General features: G+C 45.7%; 1 protein-coding gene across 2 annotated transcripts in view; it reads right to left on the minus strand.

The window, feature by feature from the left end:
- The window catches only part of HDAC2 (histone deacetylase 2), a 201,894-nt gene that overhangs the window by 20,681 nt on the left and 165,061 nt on the right, over nt 1-16,152 (minus strand). For both annotated transcript variants that reach the window (XM_063917161.1, XM_063917160.1), the window contains exons 11-12: nt 13,155-13,285; nt 11,821-11,976 (exon numbers count right to left, since the gene is read on the minus strand). In XM_063917161.1, the coding sequence (XP_063773231.1) occupies nt 11,821-11,976; nt 13,155-13,285 (287 nt within the window). The remainder of the gene's footprint in view (nt 1-11,820; nt 11,977-13,154; nt 13,286-16,152) is intronic.

A 16,152-nucleotide genomic window follows, 5' to 3' on the forward strand; every position in this document is an offset into this window, starting at 1 on the left:
AAAAGCAATTGCATATATCCTTGCATGTCAATCTATAAGCAATTAATTGGCTGCTGCCATATACTGAACCAGTTCTGAATATCAGCTGAGCTGCATGAACTTTTACTATTGCCTTGAGGAAAGCATGTATATTTCCCTGTAGATCAATCTATGAACAACTTACCCACTACTGATGTGTATTAAATCAGCGACACTTTCTAAATGAAAAGGAGCAGCTATTAAAATCATATACTAATTCATCTGGAAGTTCTAAGTGTTGTGGTCAGTAGAGTGTGGATCTGGGAACTTAATTATACACCCTGACCAATAAATAAGGAATTGTAACAGCTATTTTTCAATATAGCAACAATCTTTAAAAAAAAAAAGCTTCTACCTCAAGCTGAATGAGCAATCAAATATCAACTTAGAGGCTGGAGACCTCTACAGCATTGGAAGGAAACAGTTTGTTGCATTTGTATCCAATTGTTTCAGTGGTGTATTGAAAAATCAAGTATACAGAGCAGAGCTATTGTACTATATTATATATATTGATGTATTATTGTTTTATTGGCTTGAATTTTAATAAAATATATATAAGTGATATGTGGAATTAGATTTATAGGTAGGGGAAAAAAAGGGCTATTTTAGCTAAAGAAAAATCTAGATAAAATTAATGAATAAAAGTATTTTATTAAGAAATCTATTAGCGCTGTCTGTTTTTTCTTTTTTTTGAGCATATTGCACTGAGGGGGTAGAGAAGTCCCCCTATCTACAGTGAGCTGCTTGCAGATTTCTTTGATTGCTTGTTTGATTGATCCTTTGGAAACGGTATAGCATAAACATACGTATTAACTACTAATTGTCAACCAGCGCTAAGGGGCCACTTTATAGGAGCAGCATTAGCCTTTTATTATATAGGATTTATTTGGGGGGGGATAGGTTTAAAACTATTTGTTTTGTAGTTCTTTATACATCTTCCATGTGCAGCCTGACCACCAGCCCTTGACCTCCATTCCCTTTCTAAGTGATACTTGGTCCCTACAAATATACCCCAAAACACCCCCCCACCCTCAGTTTAGGTTAACTGCAGCTCATTCATTCATAAGGTAAACAGACCAACCAGTTTTACAGCAGTTAAAGGAAACTTGTGACCAGGATCAAAATGGTTAATTTGGGGGGGGGGGGGCTTTACTTTGTCTTAGGCAGGTTTCTTCCAACCCACACAGAGGTAGATTTGTGACATGCAGAGGAAGATGACCTGTCATCTAGTACAGCTGAAATTGGAAGCTGATCCAGGCCGTAGACTAGATTGATTGTTCCTGGGTCAGATTCCTCTATACAGGTTGAGTATCCCATATCCAAATATTCCGAAATACGGAATATTCCGAAATACAGACTTTTTTGAGTGAGATAGTGAAACCTTTGTTTTCGGATGGCTCAATGTACACAAACTTTGTTTAATACACAAAGTTATTAAAAATATTGCATTAAATGACCTTCAGGTTGTGTGTATAAGGTGTATATGAAACATAAACGAATTGTGTGAATGTAGACACACATTGTTTAATGCACAAAGTTACAAAAAAATATTGGCTAAAATGACCTATATGAAACATAAATGCATTCTGTGCTTAGACTTAGGTCCCATCACTATGATATCTCATTATGGTATGCAATTATTCCAAAATACGGAAAAATCCGATATCCAAAATACCTCTGGTCCCAAGCATTTTGGATAAGGGATACTCAACCTGTATTAACAGTTTTCTGGAAGAACAACTTGGGAAAACCTTTCTTGGGAAAACGAGTTTTATGGTGAGAACTTACCTTTGTTAAAACTCTTTCTGCGAGGTACACTGGGCTCCACAAGGATAGACTTAGGGGTGTAGAGTAGGATCTTGATCCGAAGCACCAACAGGCTCAAAAGCTTTGACCTTCTTCCCAAGATGCATAGCGCCGCCTCCTATATCACCCCGCCTCCGTGCACAGGAGCTCAGTTTTGTTAACCAGCCCAATGCAGTAGCAAGTAAAAGAGACGACAACTGCCAGTTGCCACAAACACCACACTCTCCTGACAGGAGAAGTGTCAGCGGCTAATGCCATACCAACCCAAAGAAGCTAAGTGCGTCAGGGTGGGCGCCTTGTGGAGCCCAGTTTACCTCGCAGAAAGAGTTTTAACAAAGGTAAGTTCTTACCATAAAACTCGTTTTCTGCTGCGGGTACACTGGGCTCCACAAGGATAGACATAGGGGATGTCCTAAAGCAGTTCCTTATGGGAGGGGACGCACTGTAGCGGGCACAAGAACCTAGCGTCCAAAGGAAGCATCCTGGGAAGCGGCAGTTTCGAAGGCATAGAACCTTATGAACGTGTTCACAGAGAACCACGTAGCCGCCTTGCACAATTGTTCAAGGGTCGCACCACGTTGGGCCGCCCAAGAAGGTCCAACACACCGAGTAGAATGGGCCATAATGTGATCAGGAGCAGAGAGACCAGCCTTCACATAAGCATGTGCAATCACCATTCTAATCCAGCTGGCCAGTTTGCTTGTGAGCAGGCCAGCCCCGTTTGAGAAACCCAAACACAACAAAAAGAGAATCAGATTTCCTCATAGAAGCAGTTCTCGTCACATAGATACGGAGAGCCCGTACAACATCCAAAGACCGCTCTTTGGGAGACAGATCAGGAGAAACAAGTGCCGGAACTACAATCTCCTGATTAAGGTGGAACGAAGAAACCACCTTAGGTAGATAGCCGGGACGAGTCCTAAGAACCGCCCGGTCACTGTGAAATATCAGATATAGGGAACTACAGGACAAGGCACCCAAATCAGACACTCTTCTAGCTGAAGCAATAGCCAGCAGAAACACCACCTTAAGGGAAAGCCACTTAAGGTCAGCTGAACCAAGAGGTTCAAACGGAGACTCTTGTAACGCCTCCAAAACCACCGACAAGTCCCAAGGAGCCACAGGCGGGACACAGGGAGGTTGGATACGCAACACGCCCTGAGTAAAGGTATGCACATCAGGTAAGGTCGCAATTTTTCTCTGAAACCACACCGACAAGGCAGATATTTGAACCTTGAGGGAGGCCAGACGCAGGCCGAAGTCCAGGCCCTGCTGAAGAAAAGTCAACAACTTGGCTATACTAAACTTGGAAGAGTCATAATTGTTAGATGCGCACCAAACAAAGTAAGAATGCCAGACCCTATAGGAAATCCGAGCCGAAGCTGGTTTCCGGGCCAGCAACATAGTTTGAATGACCGCCTCAGAAAACCTTTAGCCCTTAAGACGGAAACTTCAAGAGCCACGCCGTCAAAGACAGCCGGGCTACGTCCTGGTAGACACAGGGGCCCTGAACGAGGAGGTCTGGGCGTTGTGTAAGTAAAATTGGACGCTCTGACGATAGGCCTTGCAGGTCTGAGAACCAGTGCCGTCTGGGCCACGCTGGAGCTATGAGAAGCAGAATTCCTTTTTCTTGCTTGAACTTCCGAATTACCCTGGGCAGGAGTGACACCGGAGGGAACACGTTTTGAGAGCCGAAACCTCCGAGGTACCACCAGCGCATCCACGAATGCTGCTCGAGGATCCCTTGTCCTTGCTCCGAAGACCGGAACTTTGTGATTGTGTCGAGACGCCATCAGATCTACGTCTGGAAGGCCCCACCTTTCCACTATGAGTTGAAACACTGCTGGATGGAGGCCCCACTCGCCGGCATACACGTCCTGACGACTGAGAAAGTCCGCTTCCCAATTCAGGACTCCCGGAATGAATGTTGCCGATATGGCCGGTAGATGGCGTTCTGCCCACTGTAGAATCTGTGAGACTTCCTTTATTGCCGAACGGCTTCGAGTGCCGCCTTGATGATTTATGTAAGCCACTGTGGTGGCGTTGTCCAACTGTACTTGAACAGGACGGTTCTGAATTAAATACTGGGCCAGGTTCAATGCATTGAAGACCGCCCGCAATTCCAGAATGTTGATCGAGAGGAGAGATTCCTCCTTGGTCCACCGACCCTGAAGGGAGTGTTGCTCCAGCACCGCGCCCCAACCTCTCAGACTGGCATCTGTCGTCAACAGGACCCAGTTGGATATCCAGAAGGGACGACCCCTGCACAATTGTTGGTCCCGGAGCCACCAGTGTAGCGACAGACGGACCTCCGGAGTCAAGAAGATCATTTGAGATCTGAACCGGTGATGCAGGCCGTCCCACTTGGCTAGAATCAGCCTCTGGAGGGGGCGAGAATGCAATTGAGCATACTCCACCATGTCGAATGCTGATACCATTAGGCCCAGCACCTGCATTGCCGAATGTATCGACACTTGCGGACGAGAAAGGAAGCAACGAATCCTGTCCTGAATCTTCAGGACTTTCTCCTGAGACAAGAACAACCTCTGGTTGTGAGTGTCCAACAACGCTCCCAGGTGCACCATGCTCTGAGCAGGGACCAGGGAGGATTTCTTCCAGTTGATGAGCCACCCGTGGACTTGTAGAAAGTGGACTGTCATATCTAGATGACGCAGGAGAAGATCTGGGGAATTTGCCAGGATTAAAAAGTCGTCCAGATACGGAAGTATCCTGACCCCTTGACGGCGGAGCACCACAATAATTTTGTAACACCCGAAACTAGTAATGTAGGTTGCCAATAGCGAACCTCAGGTTTTGTTGATGCGACACTGCTATAGGAATATGCAGGTAAGCATCCTGTATGTCCAGGGAGACCATGTAATCCCCAGGTTCCAAGGCCAGAACTATAGAGCGAAGGGTTTCCATACGGAACTTGGAAACCTTCACAAACTTGTTCAGTGCCATGAGGTTGAGAATGGGCCGAGAGAACCCATTCGGTTTCGGGACTAGAAACAGCGGAAAATAGTACCCCCGGCCCCTCTGAGCAAGAGGCACCTGTACTACGACTCCTGTATCCAGGAGGGTCTGTACCACCGAGTGTAGAGTTTTTGCCTAAGTTTGGTCCAAAGGGACGTCTGTCTGGCAAAATCGATGAGGGGGTCGGTATTTGAAGGCTATGGCGTAACCTCGAGCGACGACTTCCCGTACCCAGGCATCTGAAGTGGTCTTCAACCATTCCTGGGTATACCCTAGAAGCCGGCCCCCCACCCTGGGATTCCCCAGGGGGAGGACCGCCCCGTGATGCGGCAGGCTCATCGGTCTTGGCAGCTGGCTGACGGGCAGCCCAGCTCTTTTGGGCTTTGGCTTACCAGGTTTGGAAGTGCGGGCCTGCTTATGGTACGCCTGACCTTTTGCTTTACCTGAAGGACGAAAGGGGCAAAAGGACGTACCTTTAGCCTTCGACACAGAAGGAGCGGTATTAGGCAGACAGGCAGTTTTGGCAGTAGCCAAGTTAGCCACTATCTTATTTAAGTCCTCCCCAAACAGAATATCTCACTTGAAAGGGAGTACCTCCAGGGTTTTTCTAGAGTCCAGATCCACAGACAAGGATCTCAGCTACAATATCCGGCGAGCAAGGACTGACGTAGTAGAGGCCTTGGCTGCTAGGATACTGGCATCAGAAGCCGCCTCTTTAATATATCGAGAAGCTGTGACAATATATGACAAGCATTGTCTAGCATGGTCAGAAGAGATTTCAGCTTCTAACTCCAAGGTCCATGCCTCAATAGGCTCTGCAGCTGCAATAGTAGGCCTTTGTGCTGCACCCGTGAGGGTGTAAATCGCTTTCAGACAACCCTCCACACGTTCATCTGTAGGCTCTTTTAGAGACGTGACGGTAGCGACAGGTAGAGATGAGGAAACCACCATCCTAGCCACATGTGAGTCTACTGGAGGAGGCGTTTCCCAATTTTTAGACAGCTCTGGCGCGAGGGGATAGCAAGCCAGCATCTTCTTTTGAGGCACAAACTTCGTACCCGGGTTTTCCCAGGGTTCCTGACGTATATCCACTAGGTGGTCAGAGTGAGGTAAAACTTGCTTAACCACCTTCTGACGCTTGAACCTATCTGGTTTCTTAGGAGGGACGGATGGCTCGGGATCATCCGTAATCAGAATTAACTTAATAGCCTCCAAAAGATCAGGAACATCCACATGTAAACTACCCTCCCCATCAGCCGTATCCGAGTCAGAACCTGAGGGGTCAGTAAATGTGCCGTCTTCATCAGACGAGGTGTCAGTGACAGCAGTGGATTGTGAAGAGATAAGCGCTCGCATAGAGGACCTCTTGGACTTAGGCAAGCGTTGGTCAGACTTTTTAGTAGTCAAGGTCTGGTTCAACTTCTTCAACTGAGCAGATAAATCGTCCGCCCACGGCGGGTTAGCTGCAGGGACCACATACGGTTGTACCGGCATTGGGGGTCACATAGGGGGAGTTCGTTTATGAACTAACGTATGCAGAAGCATGGAAAAAGCGGCCCACGGTGGGTCAGTATGTGCCTCCGTTGCCACAGTCCCTCTGGGGGGCAAGCAGCCCCCAGAACCAGAGCCCACAGCTGCTATATTCTCCTCATATGGCCCCGTGGCGTCAGCAACACTGGCAGTGTGTTCAGCCCCAGAACCGTTACCCTCAGAAGCAGACATGATATAACTTGCAGCAGGGCCGGACTGGCCATCTGGCACTTCTGGCAAATGCCAGAAGGGCCGATGGCCACTTGGGCCGGTCCAGCGGTCACTGAGACACGCTGCCGCTCAGTCCGGCGGCAGCATGTCTCAGCTGTCAGGAGAGGAGAGCAGAGCTCCCGCCAGCGCGGCTGTGTCTGGTGCTGCGGCGGCTTCGTTCAAACCAGCCGCCGGTTCGTGAGCCAATCAGAGCTCGCGGACCGGCAGCCAATCAGAAGCCGCCGGTCCGCGAGCTCTGATTGGCTCACGAACCGGCGGCTGGTTTGAACGAAGCCGCCACAGCACCAGACACAGCCGCGCTGGTGGGCGCTCTGCTCTCCTGATTCACCCCCGTCCCTCACAGCCCGGAGGAGCAGCAGCAGCAGTGCAGCAGCGGTAAGTAGCTGCAGCACTTGCTGTTGTGGGGACAATTGTATATTTGGCACTGTGGGGGCAATTAGCTGGCACTGTGGGGGTATTTGTATACCTGGCACTGTGGGGGCAATTGTTTACCTGGCACTGTGGGGGCATTTGTATACCTGGCACTGTGGGGGCAATTGTATACCTGGCACTGTGGGGGCAATTGTATACCTGGCACTGTGGGGGCATTTGTATACCTGGCACTGTGGGGGCAATTGTATACCTGGCACTGTGGGGGCAATTGTATACCTGGCACTGTGGGGGCAATTGTATACCTGGCACTGTGGGGGCATTTGTATACCTGACACTGTGGGGGCATTTGTATACCTGGCACTGTAGGGGCAATTGTATACCTGGCACTGTGGGGGCAATTGTTTACCTGGCACTGTGGGGGCATTTGTATACCTGGCACTGTGGGGGCAATTGTATACCTGGCACTGTGGGGGCAATTGTATACCTGGCACTGTGGGGGCAATTGTTTACCTGGCACTGTGGGGGCATTTGTATACCTGACACTGTGGGGGCATTTGTATACCTGACACTGTGGGGGCATTTGTATACCTGGCACTGTGGGGGCATTTGTATACCTGGCACTGTGGGGGCAATTGTGGATCTGGCACTGCACTATTGGGTGCATATAATGTAAATTTCGGCTCATACTGGGTGCTATAATGTGAATTTTGGCTCATACTGTGTGGTATAATGTGAAAGAGGCACCAGTACTAGATAGTATAAGGGGTCCTACTATTGTGGTGCATAATGCGTATAAGGGGTGTATGGTGTGATAAACTACACGGAAGGACACGCCCCTTTTGAGTGGCCACGCCCCCTTTTCCGGAGCGCGAGCTTATTTACAAACTTCACATTTACATACCCCCACTTAAAAATTTCCACTTCAACCACAGGTTGTGTGTATTTTAATAGAAAATGATGTACGCTTGTATGTTGTTAGAATATTAATTATATTTGTAAGAGCATAGACTAATAAGTGGGAGGAGTCAGGAATAGTAAGGGGAGGAGTCACAAAGGTGGGTCTGTGTGCTTCAAAAATGCCAGGGCCTATTTTTAGTCCCAGTCCGGCCCTGACTTGCAGTATGAAGTTAACACAGTACAATTATCAGCAGCACTATACCTCTGAACCCAAACCCCTGCACAGTGTAGTTAGCACTAGCAGAGATAAAGGAGAGATATGGTGACTAAATCACAGAGAAAAATACGTAATACAGTATATCTTTGTGAAAATCCTATATTAGATAACACCTGACGCACAAAGCCCCCTCAGGTTATGAAATATAGGGATAGCAGGTTGAGTGAAAGACCCTTACACAGCTATATAACAATAGATATAACAGTACACAGTAAGAACTGGATGTATATCACAGGGTAATTGTACTATAAAACCCTGACTAAGTGCACTCTTTCTTACTAACACTGACTAAAATAGGCAGGTAGAATACTTAAGTGTCATGTAAAGTCACAGCGCTGACAACCAGGCGGCTTTACATAGGAGGATTTGCCCAAGCAGTCCCAGGAACAGTGAGCTGAGGTATAATGGCGCCGCAGACACTGACAGGGAGTGAGGAAAAGACAGATATGCAGCTCCAGGGCGGGAACACTTGCTAGAAATGGCGCCCTGGGGCTTCAGGTCTAAGCCTTATCCCCTTTGCTGGCAAAACCACCGGGTACTGTGGGCAATATAAGAATTGGTTTAGAGAGAAAACCTGACCTGCGCCCATGCCCTGGTGATCTAGTGGGATCGCCTGTACTGCTACAGTGTCCACCACCAGCGCGCGCGGCCCGCCTCCCACTGACCGCGCCGGATCTCGATAAAGACCGGGTCCCGCAAGCGGGACCCACTTACCACCTCCCGAAGCGCGGCCACGCGATCCTGGAGAGCCCCTGCCATGTGTGTCTAACGTGAAGAAAACCGGAGCCTCCGCTGTAGGTACCCGGCAACCAGGGCTCGGGAGTGTACAGCGCCGCTAGGGAGAGCTGGAGCAGGAAATGTCTACTGACATCCAGCACAATCTGTGCCTCTGCTGCAGCCCTTGTAGTCTTCTTTTTTCCTCAGAAAAAGCTTTTTCTAGAGATGCTGTGAGCAGCTCTTCCTGTCACATGCTTGCACTGCAAGCACCAACTACAAACTGAGCTCCTGTGCACAGAGGCGGGGTGATATAGGAGGCGGCGCTATGCATCTTGGGAAGAAGGTCAAAGCTTTTGAGCCTGTTGGTGCTTCGGATCAAGATCCTACTCTACACCCCTAAGTCTTTCCTTGTGGAGCCCAGTGTACCCCGCAGCAGAAAAGTAGATCTTTCTTATTAGACAGGGCACCAAAGCATTGTTAAACCCCCCCCTCCCCCCCCAAAAAAAATGGAATTGTGGCAGAGACTTAGGTGACAGGCTTTAACAGTGCGTACAATGGTGGACACTTTTTTTTTTTTTCATTTTTGGGGTGAGTGTGGATAGTTTTGGCATCTGGGACCACCAATTGTTGAAATGCATCCCCTTGTGGGCTTGCTTCACCTGCTACGCTTCGCTCACCACGCTTCTGGCATAATGTGTTAGTCAGCTCTGCTCCGCTGAGCTACAAGGTTACTTAAGGTTATGATTTGTGATATGGATAGTCAAGGAAGCAACAAGTTAAAAAACCTGAAACCCCCCCAAAAACATGCATCGATCATTGTCATGTCGACCATATGAACCTGTTTACCTTTTGAACCTGTCAAACTTTTCCAGTGACGACCTTATTAGGTCGACCGAATGACTGTCGACTTAATATATGTCAACCAATAGTCCGGATCCCAACTGAAGACATACCAGTTTTTGGTCATATAGAAGTCAGTTTTATTTGGTGACATTTTTTACTTTATTTATTTGCTTTCTTTTGGCATTAGATACAGTAGTAATAACAAGTGGCTGGTGAGTGCCACTATTTCACTATGCACTGCCTGTTGGTTTATGTGAAGTACACCTTTTCAAGTCATAGGGGTCAATTCAATTAGCTGCGAGGGGGGCCAACAGCCCCTTAACACACCCCGCTCTCGGTCCAACCTTGCCCCTGACTGTTCATCTTTGTACACAGCACTATGGGGTTGCGAACAAAAATCTGCGAGTCCAGAGTACTTTGTGTTTATCCCACTATTCATTATCTTCCATATAGTGTAAATTACAAAAAAAAAACTATTGATTAATTGCTACAGGCATCAGTATACACCATTTCTCATTAAGATCCCACTGTAGGTTTTATTTGTTGCTTTTCAAAAGATAACATCCCAATATGAAAGTAACAGACTGTTTATATCAAAACATTTAAAGGTTTTACAATAACTGTATTACTTGTCATCATTTCTCGTTACAGGTAGAACCCCTCCCCCTACTTTAATGTTCATTTTAAATACATTTAATACATACACTTTAAAAAGATAAGGAATTTATCTATTAAGAAGAACAAAAAGATTTGGGTTCTACAGAACCATTTCTCTTACAACAAGCAAAAAAAGATTCTGTTTTAGAAGTTTTCATTCTTGAAGAAGTTCTTGAATGAAGGAGAGTGATTAGTTCTAAATCAGTGACGTGCGGTGAGGCAGAGCCTTTCCTATCATACACTAGAGTTGTGATTATATAATCTATATGAAAAATACAAAGAATATATCAGAAATATCTAATCATTTTTATAGTCAAAACTCTTGCGTAGAAAGCCTACGGCAGGTGAGGCACTGCCGCATATCTCTGATCAAAACTCACCAAATTTCCTGCAGTATATATTGCTGCCCCTGTGTATAATGCCCACATAAAACCCTTGGGCTTATAAATTATGTGTACATCTGACTCTGGAACTAGCCAGTGCCTCCTGAGCCATTTACCTCACAGCACGTCACTGTAATCTACATGAGTAACAATTCTTTTGCCTGACTGACCCAACCACCCACAGTTGTCATCTGTTTGGGCTTACTGGCATTTCCCTGAAGGGACAGTATCAGTTAATGCCTGAATATTATAAAATCTTTCCACCTGCCCACTCCTAACTAAGTACTACCTCATTCCGCAGGCTCTACGTCTGTCCTAAGCGCTGCATTCATTGTACCTTTGCTACTTGTAGTGAGGAAGGAATGTTTATTGACCCCCAGTTATGGTGTCCTTGTGTTTTAGACCCAGCATTATGTCTCTGGCAGTGTAAATTGCATTAGTGGTAGAATTATAGAGTTATTTGGGGCACCCAAGTTCCTTATTGACATTTGGTTCCTAATGAATCATACATGCAGTGCAGACCTTGTCTAATGTGTAGGACATCCCTTACACACTGTTCCACAGACATCCCATCCAAATAATCTGGCAAAATAGAATGCAGTTCTCTTGTCACTTATCCACTAGATAATGGCTATAAAGTGCTGATGAATATGGTACTACCAGGAATAAATGATGCTGTTTAACTACAGAGTCCATTTGTCTGGTATTAAAGTTAGAAAGGAAAATAATAAATGAAAAGCTTTATAGGCGACAAAAGCAGTAACTGGATGCATACAGCAATTGTGCTAGAAGCAAAGCTTTTAGGATGATGGATATTATTTATGTTTCTATTAATATATGTTATACCCCATTTATATCTACAACCAAGAGTTAAACAAAGAACAGCTGGTAGTTCTGAACTGCCAATACATAGAGTCCATGCAAGTAAAGGTTATTGATTAAGCAGACCTAAATAATCTTTTATTCTCTCAAACTGTCCCGTTGCCATAGCTTGTGTGACTCTTAGAAATGGAGAAACTGGTATAGAAAACTATAGGAATACATATGGATCAGATGTTCAAGTGTTCCACAGGTTACTTGGCCCAGCTAACTAGATTATTCTTATAGACCAACCTGATTTCTTGTCATCGGTTTCCTTTTTGTCTTCTTCAAGTCTTGCTTTTTTGGTTCCCTTTTTGTGATCCGCTACATTACGTCTTCCTCCTTCACCTTCATCCTCAGAGTCTGAAAACTCCTCCTCACAAGCTATCCGCTTATCAGAGGCACGTACTACAAATTGAGATTAAACAATATATTGGTTTGTTTTATTTTACTGTATAAGAGGTAGATGTTCTTAACTATGATGTTGAGAATGTAAAGCTCTTTCACAATGAAATTACTTTTAAACCCAACTGCACAGTACATTTTACAGAATATGTTAATATGTATAAAAAGTATTTTGTTCTATTTTTAATAACCAAAATAAAGAGACTTTGGTGATTTAATAGTCATCATTCATAGTGGTTTAAACATACCAATCCTCGAATCACGCCAAATAGTCATATTTATCGCGCCACGGACGTTGCTGTAACACTAATCCTAAAGACCTCGGTCCTGATTCAGTTTTGTTAGCAAAAGCAAAAAAGCACATAACTGGGCAAAACCATGTGCACTGCAGGTGGGTCAGATGTAACATGTGCAGAGAGAGTTATATTTGGGTGGGGGTGTGTTTAAACTGAAATCTAAATTGCAGTGTAGAAATTAAGCAGCCAGTATTTACCCTGCACATAAACAATATAACCCACCCAAATCTAAATCTCTCTGCACATGATACATCTGCCCCACCTGCAGTGCAACATGGTTTTACTCAGTTGTGTGCTTTTTGCTTTGCTAATAAACATGAATCAGACCCCTAGTACGCTACCTGCAAACTAAGATGCATGACTGAGGAAGAAGTAACACAATGAAGTCAAAAGTAAAATAAGTTGAAACCCCCCCCCCCAGCAAAGTTGAGGAAAAGTACTGAAGGCAGGTCTGATACGTGGGACCACCACCATAGCAGCATGGGAATTCCACTAGTCACCCAACAGGGATAAGTGTATGAGAACACAACTGGAGGTCCATCAGTACTCTTGGGGGACAGGATCATTGTACTGAAAGGAATTCTTGTATATCTATACAGCAAACCAATGTAACAGGATAACAGATGTTGTTAGGGCTGCTCATGACTTGCAATGATACCAGTGTTAATTGGGACACCTTGCTTTATCCGGTCTCATGTCATACCTTGTGAGGCACAATGCTGCTTTATTCATTTTACATGTACTGTATCTTAATAGTCATCACAAAACATTTCAGTCTTTATAAATAAAGCTAAGAGAGAAAGGTGTGGGAGGAAGAGACAACTCTCACACAAAAGCTTAGACTCCTCCATTCACAGTAAATTCTATTTTACACGTATAACATACTAGAAATGCGTTTATCTGGGTCTTCCCCTTCTTCATCCCCACTGTCCTCTTGAATAGCATCCTCCGGTATAGGCTGCATCTGCACTCCAGGAGCATGTGGCAGCATACGGAGATTCTCAAATAAGCGCTGTCTTAAAAAGAAATATAACAAACATATACGTTATGGTAAGTACTTACCGTTGATAACGGTATTTCTCCTAAGTCCACAGGATAACATTTGGATATGATGGAGACAGCGGATTTGCACCAATCGGTCAAAGCTTTTCGGTCTCCCAGCATGCAACGGGCCTGACCATACAACCCCGTCTCCTTGCTCAGGCAAATCAGTTATATTCCAAAGCTCAAGGCAGAAGCATTATAGATAGCCCTAATCAGGCGAAAAGAACACATATACACACCCTTCCGTACAAGAAGGAAGAGGTTAGTGAGTAAAAGGATCCTCAAATCAGGCTCGTCAGGGTAATTTCCATGTGGACTTAGGAGAAATACTGTTATCAACGGTAAGTTCTTACCATAACGTATATTTCTCCGGCAGGGTCCACAAGTTACCCACAGGATAACATTGGGATTTCCCAAAGCAATTTAGTGGTGGGGACGCTCCTGATTGGACAGGAGAATCCTTTGCACGAATTCAGCGTCATGAGAGGCAAAAGTATCAATGGCACAATGTCTAATGAATGTGTTAATGGAAGACCATGTGGCTGCCTTACATTTCTGTTCTGCTGAAGCACCACGTTGTGCTGCCCATGATGGACCTACCTTACGAGTAGTGAGCAGAGACATTAGCCGACACAGGGAGATTAGCTTGAGAATATGCTTCTGAAATAGTCATCCGAAGCCACCTTGCCAGTGTCTGCTTATCAGCAGGCCATCCTCTCTTGTGAAATCCGTAGAGAATGAAGAGAGAATCTGTCTTTCTGATAGCACTGGTACGATCCACGTAGATCCTTAAGGCACGGACCACGTCCAGCGATGCATCTCCTGCAGAAAGGCCCAACACCTGGAAAGTCGGGACTACAATTTCTTCGTTAAGGTGGAATTTAGACACCACCTTGGGAAGATACCCAGATCTAGTTCTGAACTGCTTTATCTTGATAAAAAAAATCAGAAATGGGGAACGATATGACAATGCCCCTAAATCTGATACTCTTATAGCCGACGCCATGGCCAGTAGAAAAGAGAACTTTAGCTGTCAACCATTTAAGATCCACTTTATTAAGTGGTCCAAATGGGGTAACTTGAAGGGCCTTTAGGACTAAATTTAAGTCCCAAGGCAATGTAGGAGGAACAAAAGGCCGCTGAATGCGCAGCATTCCCTGGAAAAAAGTACGCACATAATGTAAGTTGTCAATTTTCTTTTGGAACCATACAGTCAATGCCGACACTTGTACTCTCAAGGAAGCCACCTTCAAATCTTTATCCATTCCTGCCTGAAGGAGTGTTAAGACCCTGGAAACTCTGAAAGACTTAGGGTACATTTTCCGTTCACTGCACCAATGAATATAGGTTTGCCATATTCGGTGATTAATGCGAGCTGAAGAAGGTTTATTTGCTCAGAGCATTGTTTGAATTACTTGTTGTGAGAATCCTCTTGACTTCAGGATAGAGGTTTCAAGAGCCATGCCATCAAAGACAGTCGATCCAGATGTCTATGATAACAAGCACCCTGCATCAGTAGATCTTGACATTGAGGGAGCAGGTGTGGGGCATTCATCGACATTCTCTGCAGATGTGTACCAATGCCTGGGCCAAGCTGGAGCTATTAGTATCACCGCACCCTTTCCTTGCTTTATCTTTCTCACCACCCTGGGTAATAGGGTGATTGGGGGAAACACATAAGCCAGATGAAAGTCCCACTGACAGGGCATCCACAAAGATCGCTCTGGGATCTTTTGTTCTTGACCCGTATGCGAGAACTTTGTTGTTCTGACGGGACGCCATGAGATCCATCTCTGGCAACCCCCACTTGTCTACTAGGGTCTGGAAGACCTCCGGGTGTAGAGCCCATTCGCTTGCCTGAATGGCGTTTCGACTGAGAAAGTCCGCTTCCCAGTTTAGGACTCCCGGAACGAACACTGCGGACTAGGCTGGATGATGAAGTTTGGCCCACTTTAGTATGTGACTTACCTCCTTCATCGCTTTTCGGCTGCGAGTTCCTCCCTGATGGTTGAGGAACGCTACTGCCGTCACATTGTCTGAGCGAATCTGAACTGGTTTTCCCCGAAGAATGTCCTTTGCCTGAATCAGTGCCATGTATATGGCCCGAAGTTCCAATATATTTATTGGCAGGCAGACTTCTTCCTTGGTCCATTTCCCCTGGAAACACAACCTTCCTGTCACTGCTCCCCAGCCCTGGAGACTGGCATCTGTTGTCAGAATTTCCCAATCTGATATCCAAAAGGGTCTCCCCTTGTCCAGATGGGATGTCTGTAGCCACCAGGCTAATGACCTTCTTACTTCTATCGTAAGAACCATAGTCTGCGTTTTTATCATCTGATGCAACCCATTCCATTTGGCAAGAATCAGATGCTGCAGAGGCCTCGAGTGGAACTGTGCATACTCCACCATGTTGAACGTTGACACCATCAATCCCATCACACGCATTGCTACGTGAATGGATACCTTTTGACTGTGTAGCAAGTCCTGAATCCTTGACTGAACCTTGGATATCTTGTTCAGAGGTAAGATTATTCTCTGAAGACTTGAATCCAGTACAGCCCCCAAGTGAGTCATCCGCTGTGACGGAACCAGAGACGATTTTGTCCAATTTATGAGCCACCCATGCCTTTGCAGACACGTTATTGTCTGTGGCAGATGACATAGGAGCAATTCCTGCGACTGTTCCAGGATTAAAAGATCATCGAGGTATGGAAACATTCTTATCCCCTGCTGGCGGAGATAAGCTGCCATTACCACCATAATCTTGGTAAACACTCTAGGGGCTGTGGCTAACCCAAAAGGTAGGGCCTGGAACTGAAAATGCTGTTGGAGAATAGCG

The sequence above is a fragment of the Pseudophryne corroboree genome, chromosome 4 (assembly GCF_028390025.1).
Source record: "Pseudophryne corroboree isolate aPseCor3 chromosome 4, aPseCor3.hap2, whole genome shotgun sequence".
NCBI classification, from domain to species: Eukaryota; Metazoa; Chordata; class Amphibia; order Anura; family Myobatrachidae; genus Pseudophryne; species Pseudophryne corroboree.